Genomic DNA, 13,614 nt, shown 5'->3' on the forward strand with positions numbered 1-13,614 from the left:
TTTTATTGCATGTATGTATTGTCCCACTGCCTCAGAATATTGCTTGTTGCTTTATCTCCAGAAAAAAATAAAGAAAGGTGTAGGTGTGTGTGTGTGTGTGTGTGTGTGTGTGGGGGGGGGGGGGGTGCTCCCTGCAAAAGCAATCACTGCACAACATTATACAAAAAAACGGTGGGAGTGCACGGGTTATGGGTATGGAGTGGAAAACGAGAACTTGTGGATACTGCGTACATACTGCCCTTCTGACCCGCTTCTTACCCTATAATATAGTATGTGGTTAAGTAAGTCAAACACCCAGGACATGCGGTGCTTTTGAAGGTGCACTTATAAATGTAGAAAATTGACATTCACCATGTCCCTGTATAATCTGCACGGCTTGTCACTCCGCCCTGTCAGTCATGTAGGTGACGCCCATTCCTGCGCGAAAATCTTGGTGGGGTAATGATATAACACAAAGACAAAGGTGGTACACATCAATGAAAATATGAAGGAAAACAGTCATCAATTAAGTAAAGCAATTTTCTGTAGCTCATTTCAAAACATAGACAACAATGGAAAGAAACAAAAACTTATCTTGGGAGATGACAACTCACACTAAAGCCTTTTTTTAATTCTAAAACACAGTTACTTGGTAAAAACTCAGATACACTAGCCTCAGAATATCCTGGTCGTTGGAATTGCCATCGGTTGTCCAAAGTGGGATGGTTTATTTCCTACCTCTATTTACATCAAATTTAAAAACCCACTGTTTCAAATGAATGACTAACGCTACTCATCTCTAAACTACTAAGGAGATTCGGGATTGCTTTTCAACGGGAATAACCCGGAAGTGGTTGATGAGGGCTGCTGTTGCTTGTATTGAAGATGGCGACAGAGGAGCAACAGGACCCACAACAGGGTGACATGGAAGGTAATTGATGCAGGAGTTGGCATTTTAGAATTGATTTCACCTTCCTAAGTTTGGTCAGAAAACACTACGTTATTTTGACTTTCAAACATAACTACCACGTACATATATTGATTTTAACGAGAATGGAGGAATGGAAAGGGGGTAGAAAGAGGACAAAGGGAGCTAGAATGAGACAGAAGGGAGGAATATAGGTGGCATCAGATTATTAAATAGTGAACGCGAGTGCGGCTGAGTTTGATTGACTGTAGAGGCAGGAATGCAAAGCAATGCAGGGGAAAAAGCTGATGAACCGCATGCAGACTGAAATGAAGGGAACCAGTGAACTGTGTACGTATTACTATTGTACTGGAATTTGTGTCCGTGTTGTTTCAACATGGGGTGCTGTCATTCCTAGTTACTTTTAAAAATCAGCTAAATAGTTTGATGCAATAGAACAAGAGTTCTAAGATTAAAAAGGTTGGATGGTTCCTGCTTGATTGCCGAAAACTGAATATCAGAACTTTAGCTTTGTGGTTCCGTGTCGAATTCAGTTATTTGGTCTCACATGTTGAGTGTAACTAAAAGCAGCCAGGACCGCTAAAAAAACACAGAATCTTAAGTAAGTTGACAACACCATATTGCTAATTTATTTCAAGTACAAATGTTATATGAAGTAAGCTTGCATTTTTCCGATGTGTGTGTTGTGCATTATTAGTTAGTGTTAAGTAGTACAACAGCCACAGGTTGTGCTGTGTTGTCTAACGTGCATTTTGCAGCAGATCAGTGTTTTGTATTCTGTATCATTAATTAGCTGGTGGTACAAGCATGTTGTGTTATTAAATGCGTCGAAGTTAGATAACTAAGCCATACATTGCTTGTTTCTTGGCCAGAGGTCAGTTGTTCAATTGTCAACACTTTGTTTTTTCTATTTTGTATCTGCAACATTGGTGCTTATTAATAGTGTAAATGACAGCGTATTTAATGCTAAGCAATGCAGTTGCGTGTTACTCAGAGTTTTTGTAGTTTCACTTCTGGGCACACTTTGTTGTATCATAAGAGATGCAAGGCAATTGAGTCACAAGACCACTTGCCAATACCCACCTTTATGCTGTACCCACTTTTTAAAAATGGCTAAGTAGGTTATTCTTGGAGTAAATTTATGGGTACTCCTCCAGGTTTAATCTGAATGTTGCTAGAGTGTCACTTTGTTTAATTTGTGAAGTACGTTTGCTGCATATGTGTTGTATATGGGTAATACATTTATTTCTCCAGTGTGCTTTATTTATGCACTGGTGGAGAATTAAATCACTAGTTCTAGTACTAGTGAAGCTATTTGACATGCAAGCTGGAATCTTTAATGGCACAGAACGCAAGGCATAACTCACTGTGCAAGAACTTTTATAAGAAACCAAGTAAATGGATAAAAGCCTTTCTTGGTAGTGTAGTGACTTTAAGCCAACAATCAGCAATATTTTAGATTGGTACTTCTTGGGTTCAGCTGGCAGTGAGTAGGCACTATTGATTGATAGCATTTTTTATGGCACCGATAGTTAAACCCTTTAGACAAATGTCACAGGATACGCTCTCAGGAATTACACAAAACACTCAAAGTTGAATTTCTTTAGAGTCCGCCACTAATTCCCCCTATACATCTCTGAAATGTTTTGAGAATATAATCATCACACAAGTTGCTTGAATTTTTTCAAAAAAGTGCTTGTATTTCATTACTCACCCATAGTCTAATCTCCTATTTAGAACTAGAAGGGTTGGCCAGCCTTACCAAGTTTACCGGTATGGATGTTGTGACTTTCAAAACAAAGGTTAGGTTACTATTTATTCTCTGTATTAATAATTTTATGTAGGCTAGTAACAACTGATCTGTTCAGCAAGCTTAAGTCTGGCAAATTGTTCCATGGGGGCAGCTGTACTAAAACTTCACAAAAAGAACTAAATAAACAACTGCTGGAACCATGTGTATGTAAGTGCTGTACTCCTCTAGTTCAGAATGATTATGATGATTTTGAAGTGCAACTCTGCAGTTTAATTGCATTAAACTTTCTGAGGAGGTGCCTGTCACAGTGTACCAAAAACAGTAGTAGCAGTTAATAGTGGCCCTTTAAGTGGGTGGAAATGTCACCACTGTATACATGACAACTGAGGCAGTATGATGTTGTATGATCCACCCACACAAAAGGAGAGTCCCTATCTAAAATATCTTTCAGCAGTCGTATGATGTTGTATGATCCACCCACACAAAAGGAGAGTCCCTATCTAAAATATCTTTCAGCAGTCTTCTTAGGTAGAAAACAATCTGTGATTTTTTTTTCCAGTTACTTATGTTTAGAAATGCACACCCTAAAGGGGGATGTTGTACTCCGTAATTTTTCTTATCAGAGCTGCATGAAGAGTGATAGCTTCTTTTGACTTTGATTATATCTCTTGATATTAGCTGTTCTAAACAAAATGATTTTCTGACTAGTGCTGCCACATGGTAGTTGGTAGAGAGGAGGATATTAACTCTGGTTCCAAGATCCTGATTGTGTTATTTTGAGGTGGGATATTGGCTGTATTGTATATTGAGAGAGTTGCTTATCAGATGTCACTGTTACTTTTTTTTTTTTTTTGCACTTAATTTTAGCATGTTTTTCCATACAGCATTTGTTTATGAGGGTTAATGTCTCATGTAGTGATTTGGTATCAGAGGAAGACTTCACAGTAATGTCTAGTTTGCAATCCTCTAGAAATTAGTTAACCAAAGGTCTCCAGTTCACAATCTGGAGATCGGAGTAGTGGATGCCAACAAAGAAGGGTCCTAGTATTGAGCTCTGGGGAACACTATACCTTCTTACTTTCTGAGGAGATGCCTGACACCTTAAATGTGGGGGTCTTGTTTTTTAGCCAGTTGTCTATCCATTTCACCATATATCTACCTACTTTTAAGGGATTTAACTTATTTAGAATGCCAGCATAGGGTATGGTGTCATGCTGTGTTCAGATCTAGATATTCTGGGTTAATGGTAGGGCTGGCGTAGGATAGGGGCATCACTACTGCAGTTCCCCCATACTCTGGGGACAACTTCTGTAAGTTCCGTTAAACAATTTACGATGGGGTACCACAAAGACATGTTTAGTACTGTTTATTTGGCATCAAATTAACTTTTATTAGGAAATAGTATTTTCGGTTGAGAGCTTTTTTATTGTGTGTTCCTTTGTGATATATAGCAGTCCTAGCTTATTTTTCTGCAGGCATAAACATTGCAGTTGGTTGGCTTAATTAAGAGTTTTTACCCATTCAGTAGTGTTCTATGCTTGGCCACTCAGGGGCTGCTAGTGGTTCCATAGGTGTGTCTTAGGAACACTTGTGCATTCCTTTGCTTATGAAGTACCCCAGCTGTGGAATTTACCATCTCACTGACCTTGGGAATGTCTTTTTTTTGGCTGGCTTCCATAGTTCACTTAAAACCTTGTATGCTGAGTACCACATATGAAGGGATTGAAGCATACTACAACTGGTGTTTGTACCATGTAGATTGTTTTATAGTTTGTGTGCTGATTAATTTTTATTTACTGTGTAGGTGGTGTTTTGCTGAAAGACATCTAATTAAAGTTGGTGTGTGCCACTTCATGCTTATGCAGGCATATGCTTGATCTTCTCCTTTCTCAGTCACCCATACTTTTCCCACTTCTGTTGAAACAAGTGATTTTTATTTATTTTTTTACTAGACATAGCTGCAACTGAATTTTGTCCTGTTGAGTAAAATGTGTTTATTTATATTAACTTTCTCCTTTGCCATGGATGATTTTGTAAATCCTTGCTAAGGACATAGGTGGATGGCAGTGTTTGCTTATTTTTTACAAACAATTCGGTAGAGTCTTGTCCACTTTTGTGTGCAATTCTCCTGTTTTTTGGATCGTATAGCCTAGCTACAGGATTAAGCTTCACTAGATGAGAAGGCATACTTCTAGTGCACATTCTGCTTTCCATGAATTTGAACCACAACTTTACTTTTGCTTGAAAAATCTGTTAATGTGTATCTTATCTGTCTGTGTAGCTCAGAGGGTTAAGGCTGTGAGTTTGTTAAAGAATGTCATTCTGAAGACCAGGGTTTAATTCTCTCTAGTTTCACTTGCAAGCTGTGGGACTCTTAGCAAGTCACATAACCAGGCATTGTTTCTGGATTGCCCCATGAAACAGGACACTTTAGTCCAGTGGGCTTACCCATTAATCTTTCTAACTGTGGGTTACCATGTTCTGTTTTCAATGTATGTGTTTTTCCCCATAGTGTTTTGGGACTGGGGTGGGGGGCAATTTTTAAAGTGTTGACGAGAATGTGCTAATATCAAACTACACAGAATAAAATTCTAAGAAGTAGCTACAGGACTTAATTTTTTTACAGGTAAAAGAAGATGCAGCACATATTTATGAGAAATGGTAAAAATACAAAGTTGGTGAAATTTGCACAGTTTGTCACCAATATTCTGCAAGTGGTGATGGCAAAAAGTAAAAAAAGAGCCCAATAGTAAAGGTATGAGCAACAGTGCTAGTCAAATGAAAGATTGCAAGAACTACATATTGAGTATAGAGGGGGAAGCAAGATGCAGGAGGGTGAGGAGGGGTCGAACCACTACTAGCCTTACTAGGAATAGTTGTGTTTAGGCACTGGTCATTAAAAAAGGACAGTAATCAACAAAGACATTTTTTTAAAAAGGGACACTGTGATAATGAATTTGAGTGTAGAGCTGTACAAAACAGGTTCATAATAAACATTCTTTATATATATATATATATATTTTTTTTTTTTATGGGATAAGTGGGTAAAGAATCTGGCATCAAGGTAGGGAGTGTAGTACATGTACAGAGAGATTTGTCTTTAATGAAGCAAACAGTAAAATAAAGTGGGTTGGTAGAAGTATTTTACAGATAGAGTTAAAATAGCTTTTTAATTTTATGTTCTAATACAGCAAAATTGGACTTGATCTTGGTGTGAATATTTGGCCATAGAAGTATGTGTGTCTTGAACCAAATTTGCGATGAATCTTATCTCAAACAGAAACAAGGTTTTAATTCATCTGTTCCTCAAAATATGTTGGATCAGATGTCATCAGTTTTCTGCAGTTGCAGCTATTTAAATGGAAGAACTTAGCATCTGTTTGATAGGTATTGTAAGACTTGTTTTCCTTTTGAGCTGAATTGTACAAGTTTAATTCTTTGGGGCAATTGTTTGAGTTTGGAAGTAGGAATGTTTGAGTAAAAGTTTCTTAAGCCTTTTGAACAAAGTTTATTTTATGGGGCATGTGCTACAATGTATAGCATATGGTTATGGTACTCTTTATTTTGTCTCGTTGTATAAATTTGTTGACCAGGTAAGTCCACTGGATGCAAAATTCCCTTTTCAGGACTGAAGTGGAAGCATTATCTGGTTAAATCACTTGCTTGGAGTCGCATGGTAGGCAAAGAAAGGTGCAGGGACTCAAACCATGTATCCTCGACTTTCTGTAGTAATTTGTAAGGGGGAACCTTCTCTTTTGTTCTCAATTAATACTTTTTGAATCTTGTATGAAAGGAGGTTAGAGAGGCTAAAGATGACAGCAGCCCCATCTTTACAAAGCTTGATAGAAAGTAGCATAACTGCTTGTTAACTTGCTATTGTGGTGTGTTTTTAGTCTTGCGTAGTATTGCTAAAATACATTTACATCTTTACTATGCGATTTTTGATAAGTATATTTACACACTCCTTTGAACAAAAAGGTTTTATGTCGTATAGGCATAAAAAACTGAGCTATCTGCACAGTTTAGTGTTGTATGCAGAAATGGAAAATACAGATTAAGTGGATAAAATAACAGAGCATTTCAAGTAGCAAGCATGATACAATTTGAATGGTAAGAGCTTTTTGCTGGGTGAGATGGACTGGCAAATAGCAGCAGTTACGCAGTAGCAGCAACAAAGCCATTTAGTAGTTTTGTGGAGGAAATAGGAGGCCAGGTTAACTATATTTTTACTGGCGATTATGAAGTGATTAAACTGAAATGAGAGGGAGTTGGGCCATTAATATAATGGTCAAAGTGTCAGAAGATACAGAGTTTAATTCTTACCTTTGCGAAATTGGCTAAGCTTAAAATGGCTTGATGGAATTTAAGTGTTTTTGTAGGTTCATGGGTTCTTACTAAAGCTTGCAGCCAAACAAGTGATTTAATCAGACATTTCTGGGTCGTACCATAAAATAGACCTCTTTATGTCCATTGGGCTTACTTGTTAACAAATAAGTAAAAATCTTTCTGATTGTGGTTACTTATTTTTCACCACTGACGAGGTGAGTTAGTACTTATTGGTTAATTACAAGTTTTAGTTAAATGAAGTATGTGGCTGATAGCACATCCTTTGCAGTCCACTGTATACTTGTAATTTAAAATTGGAAAGGAGAACAGAAACAGTCAGTTTAAGGAACTGCAGCTAGCAGCTTGTGTTAGTTTCAAAAGAATGTAACTGTCATGGTTGAAACATGTGGCTGACTTTTAGGAAAAAAACACTATGAATGTCATCAGAGCAGGTAGCAATCTTGTATGCTGAGCAGGACTGTAGGTGGTCTTTTTGAAGTCACTGAGGTAGTGAAAAAGTTAAGAAACAGAAACATTGGGGGAGAGTAAATCCTCACTGTTCAGATAAGGATGGTTATTTCACAGTGAATGGTTATTTCACAGTGAATGCACTTATTTTTCACTGACTCCCTTGGGGAAATTAGAGTTAGATGATATATTTTCTTCCATGGAATTATTGTAGATGCTCTGATGTTAACATTTTTAAACATCTGTGTTTTATTTATGTATGTTCTATTTCAGCCCCAGTCTCCTTGTGACCTTTGATCCCCTTTCCCTCATTTCTTACCCCAGCTTCTTGGCATCCAGGAACACTTGTGTAGTAAGAGAGTCTGGTATTTCAGAGCACCACCGTGTGGCGAGTTGGTGGTGGTTCTTCAGTTCCTAACCCTCTCTCCTTTTTACTGCAAGGAATGGCGCAATGTCTGCTGTGTGGTGCTTCTGCAGGAGTTTGTACTTCCACAACCACATACTTACCTTGGCAGGTTTGTGCCATTCATGTCCTGTCTTCTCATACAGAGCGGGCACTTGCAATCTGATCTAAAGATGCATCACTCATGCAGTGTAACATATACCAGGCCCTACCTTCAAACAGGTGTCAGCCTGGCACTCCCACCATACACCTCCTGGCTTCTTTAGCACCCAAACATATTTGGAACTCTTCGTCTTTATGCTACAGACCCAGCTTTGAGCGTGTCTCCTCCTTTTTCTTTTTTCAATGCTTGTATGATGCACATCTGAATTTTTGCAGTTTCTGGTTAGTGTTTGTAGCAAAGTCATTTTAATTTGTGGCTACTCTTCTGTCCATTGTTCTTAAATGACCTTTTAACCAGTTGTATTTTAGTTGGACAGTATGCAAGTCTGTATAATGCTGCTGTTTGTAAAATGCTTTAACAAAATCTTGTTGTTGCAGCTGCAGGCCTCCTGCTGTCTTAAATTTGTGCTGAAGAAATTTCCTAGCCAGTCTCCGTTATAGTAATTAGATTGCTATAAAGGTTCGGTCCCCAAGTTGTTGAAATCTGTATTAGTAATGCTATCTCAGACAGGTGGCGTGTCTGCAGACTTAGCTCACTCTTGATCCATTGCAGTCCTTCTGCCCATCACTAAAATACTGGAAAAATGTGTCCATCACCAGCTACTGATCACCTCCTGGAGCACTACTTTATCAGACAACGTGAAACAAGAGGTAGCATCACTTCCCTTTACAAGTATTATCACAAAATATCGTAATGAAAATGAGTTTGGCATTGCCATTTTTTCCTCAATTTATCAGTTGTGTTCAGAGTGGGGGAAAAAAGACAAGATTAAGTACCATTTTAACATCAGTAAATGTTTAACAAGGTTTTGATGAGCACCCCTTAAGTGCTGTAACCCCTACTGTTAAACTTATCAGTAGGCAGTGCCGGCCAGCAGAGAACAGTGGCAAAAGGAAAAACAGCTTTGATCACTGTTGGAATTTGCTCTGCACACTAAGTGTAGCAGAATGGACTGTCTTAACAGCTTTTAAAGCCATTTTTTCCACGGGGAAACAAAGTTCCATGCACTACAAGGATTTATGATTAAGGATGAAATCTGTTTTTTTTTTAGTCTGTCTTCAAGTCATATTTGTATGCAAGTCGAAACACATACATATGGTTCTTATTAAGTGTCACTTAGTCAAATGTTTGTCTGTGTAGTATTTTACTTTTCTTTGCATGTAAAACACTTTAGAAACACTTCCATACAAAAAATATATATAATTGTAGCTATGCTTCCTTACTTCCTATGAGCTATGCTTCCTTACTTCCCATCAACAAAGCCGGTTTAAGACATCTTGTTGTTAAATGCTGTGTTTTTGTTATTAAATGCCATGTTTGAGGACTTTTTGACAGACACACACCTCTCAACTGTACAGATTTTCGCAGAATGTCCAGATTTTTGCTTTATATTTTTGATCTGTTTTTCATAAAAAATCTGTGTTTTTTCTGACAAATTACTGGGATGATCTGAGGACTGAAGTCACTAAATAATGACATACATTTGAGTTTCAAACTTAATATTCTACAGAAAATGTATGTTAAAACAAATCCTGTTACTGTAGCAACTTTCTAAGCTTATGAGAGTAATTTAAAATATGTCCCCATTTTCAATCTTTCTGCAGATTTCTTGTACTGACAGTTCGATAGGTATTTTAAAGACTGAAGTTAGAAAATAATGACAGACATTTGAGTTTCAGAATTCATACCCTTCAGAAAATTCATGCTAATGCAAAACCTCTAAGTTTGTAAGAGGAATATTTATTAAAAGTGTCCCTATTTTTAGGCATTTGTTCCACTTTTATTTATGGCCTTGTCCAGATTTCTTGCTCTAACACACAGTCACGTCTGCATTCACTCACGCATCTCTCTCTCTCTCTCTCTCTCTCTCTCTCTCTCTCTCTCTCTCACACACACACAAAATTCTTCACTCACTTGCTTTCACTCATACATCGCCTTCACTCTTCCGATCTCTCATACACACAGTCGCTTCCTCATTCATACCTGCATTCACTCTCACATCGCTCTCACTCTTTCAATCTCTCCTACACGCAGTCGTTTCCTCATTCATACCTGCATTCACTCGCTCATCTCTCTCTCTCTCACATACATATGTACGGGCACACACACACACATTTGGGCATCTTAAATTATTTTTTTTCATGTTCTTTCCGACATTGCGGCAGTGTGTTCGTATGTATACACACACACACACAAAATTCTTCACTCACTTGCTTTCACTCACACATCGCCTTCACTCTTCCGATCTCTCATACACACAGTCGTTTCCTCATTCATAACTGCATTCACTCGCTCATCTCTCTCTCACATACATATATACGGGCACACACACACATTTGGGCATCTTTAAATTTTTTTTTCATGTTCTTTCCGACATTGCGGCAGTCCGTTCGTATGTATGGGTTGTCTTGCATGTCTGATGTCCGTAACCCGGAGACTGCCTGTACTTAAGTATTGTAATGTTTGCACAATCCTCAATGCAACAGTCTTGCCACATTTATTATGCCTTTCAATATACAGTCCTCCTGCGATTTAGTATATTGCAACCAGCAATAAGATGTGACTTGTTTCCAATTCTGTTTTACAAGACCTACATGTGTCTGTTTCTCCGACATGTTCAGTGGATTTTGTAAACCAGCGTATACATAGTCAACTATATTGGGCCGCCAATATTAACCTTTCGTCTTTTGGTTTAAATTCACCTCTCCTTAACCATTCCTTTGGTTCGATCCTGATCAACAAGAGGTTGTTCCAAGAGTTTTCTGTACTTGCAAATATATTTATGCATTTTCCACATTTCTTGCCTTCTCGTCTGATGCTTCACCTTATATATAGTCTTTCTCTTGTTTTCTTGGCGCATTCAGTTGCTGCCTGATGTTTTATCGACTTCTGGTTTGATTTCCTTTCCCGCTTGACACTGATATCCTTCTGCTAAACAAAGCAGGGAAGTCATCTTAGACTTGTTCTCCTCAGGTTTCAAAAATTTCACTACATTTGGGTCGTGTGAGGTCAGCAGATATGTATGTAGTCCTGCGATTGCAGATCTATACATGTAATCAATTTTGAGGAGGCCCATACTTCCTTCAGAATGGGTAATATATAATCTGTGTCTGCACTGATTGTGGTGGTGCTGCGGTAGCGTTGTCACCTCACAGTTGGACGTTGCACGTTCGATTCTCAGTGTCTTCTGTGTGTCGACATGCGTGAATGAGTGTTCCTTCGCTGAAGGTTGTGCGTTAGGCCCTGCAAGCTAGCACGTAAAACTCTACTGCCAATCATTAGCAGACCGGAGTTCCGCTGTGGCGACCCCTAACCGGGAAAAGCCGAAAGACAGTTTTTTTATTAGATGAGCGTGAAGCATCCTTGTTTTCCTGTCCAAACTATCCAACACCTTTTGGGGCCAGTCAGTCACTCCAAAACTGTACGTTAGGACAGGAAGAGCAAATTGGTTTATAGCTAGGACTTTGTTCCTAGATGTCAACGCTGTTTTCAGTATTAATTTAAGTCTTCTAAAATATTCCCTACTAAGTTTATCTGCATTAGTTTTATTGTTCCTTCATCAGTTCCCAAATATATTTATATACTCCCTCTTGTTTGAGTTCTTTTACATCACATTACTGTCCCAAACTGACGTTTTCTTGGTGCTGCAGCTTTTCTGCTTTAAAGGTTGCTTGCACATTTATCAAAACCAAATGACATTTTTATGTCATCTGAAAAAGTTTTGACCACTTGCAGTTGTGCTTTCAGTTGCTCATCTGATGAACTATATAGTTTTAAATCGTTTATATAAAAAAATAAGTATTTTCACTTTGTTGTTTTCTGGGAACTAAATTGCAGCTATGACCTAATCTGTTAAGTAGACAACTTAATGGGTTAAGGGCAAGACAAAATAGCAGCGGTGACAGAGTCATCCTGGGCTATCCCCCTTTGAACTTTTATCCCTGGAATAATAATTTGCTCTTTATCTTGGTTTAACTGCAAAATGGGTTTGCCACTGTTTCATGGTCGCTGTAATGTAATCAATCAGTGTGAGGTGTATCTTATTCATTTTAAGCACTCTTAGGTTCATAGATAGGTACTAGGCTATCTGCCCGAGGGCATTTAGAAGCATAGCCAGTGTATGTCATTTTTCGCCGCCCCATTAATCAATTAACTGAGCCCCTGTCAAAAAGAGCCAATTAAGTGATCGCAGGGGTGGATTTTTTGTTACCCATCCACTCGTCAAGGTTTCTCTTGAAGAGTGTTGGTGAGGGGCTCTGCCTAATGTAGTTAGGAATTTTGTTCAAAAGCATGAGGAGTCTCTGTGACAGGAATATATCCCTCCAGCATGTTCTATTTATTATTGTGGCGAGGTTTAGCTCACTAGAGCGAGTGACTCGCAGTGGCTTGGATTTCTTTAGGTGGTGCATGTCCATCAATTCTGAGCTGGACATGGCTTTGTAAGCCAGGCAGAGATCACCTCTGAGTAAGCAATATGCCACTAAGTACAGCCGGAGTTTTTCCAGTCGGGCTGCATAGGATATATGTTTGAGGCCAGTAATCCTCTTGGTGAGGTACTTTTGTGTTTTTTCCAGCTGTTGGAAGTGTCTTGTGAGGTACATCCCAAATGGGGCATTATCCTCTATGATGGGTCTGATGAGTGACGAGTAGAGGGGCACTATAACCTCTTTATTTCTAGATGTAAACCCTTTAGTAATTAGATGGGCTGCATAGAAGGATTTCCTAACTACTTTGACAATATGATATTTACATGGGTCCCCAGATCTCTTATTACCTCTTCTGTATTAAGGGGGCTGGTAAATCATTATCCATGAATGTGGGATACTGTCATTTGCTTTTTTTATAGTCTATCCATGCCTTGGCTAGATTATTCCCATTTTTACAGTTCTCCATTATAACTTTAACAACAAATAATCCTTTGTTTCGTATGACTTTTTTCTTTTATTACCCCTTTGTTCTGTTGCCATGATTGAGCTTTCTTTCTAAATGACTAAAAAAGTACAGTCCAATAATTTGCCTTCTAAAGATAGCCTGCATGTCTTCTCTTAAGAGTAGGAGTATTGTTTTTCCTATTCTTAACCAGGCTGGTGTGTGGTCAGGTTGCACATATAAATAGAGCTTATCATGGGTAAATCTTCATGCAAAGAGGCTAAGTTAGGTGCTGCATCTAGGCCTGTTTTTTTTTTTTTTTTTTTTTTCCCCCAGTTAGGAGCTTTTCTTAATATTGTTTCAGTCTCACTAGCTGTTGCTTCTTCCCATCATATCCTGTACATTTGAACTGCTATCCATTTAGCATCTTTTTATGTTCCACATGATTTTTATAGATAAATCTTATTTATTTAACATTTGCTTACTGGGAAAGTCCGACTTGGAATGAAGCCAATTTTCAGCAGAGGCCTGGGGAGAAACACTTTAGACGCATGTGTTTGTAACGTGGGAGGAAACCTGGAGGAAACCCACAAGAATGTAGGGAGGACATGCAGACTCCGCACAGAAGGAGAATCGAACCGGGGAACCTCTTGCTTTGAGGTGACAACGCTACCGCTGCACTGTCCAAATGTATTTTTTTTGTGGTGTTTCAGTTCCTTTTGTCT

General features: G+C 38.5%; 1 protein-coding gene across 3 annotated transcripts in view; it reads left to right on the top strand.

The window, feature by feature from the left end:
* The first annotated feature begins 481 nt into the window (after window positions 1-481).
* Window positions 482-13,614, top strand: part of OTUB1 (OTU deubiquitinase, ubiquitin aldehyde binding 1) — a 669,979-nt gene continuing 656,846 nt past the window's right edge. The window contains exon 1 of one of the 3 annotated variants that reach the window (XM_044075629.1): window positions 482-910. In XM_044075629.1, the coding sequence (XP_043931564.1) occupies window positions 865-910 (46 nt within the window). In that variant the 5' untranslated portion in view covers window positions 482-864. The other 2 variants (XM_044075633.1, XM_044075632.1) reach the window with 2 other exon arrangements.

Source organism: Protopterus annectens, chromosome 6.part1 (assembly GCF_019279795.1).
Source record: "Protopterus annectens isolate FY-2018-M chromosome 6.part1, PAN1.0, whole genome shotgun sequence".
Taxonomy (NCBI): Eukaryota; Metazoa; Chordata; order Ceratodontiformes; family Protopteridae; genus Protopterus; species Protopterus annectens.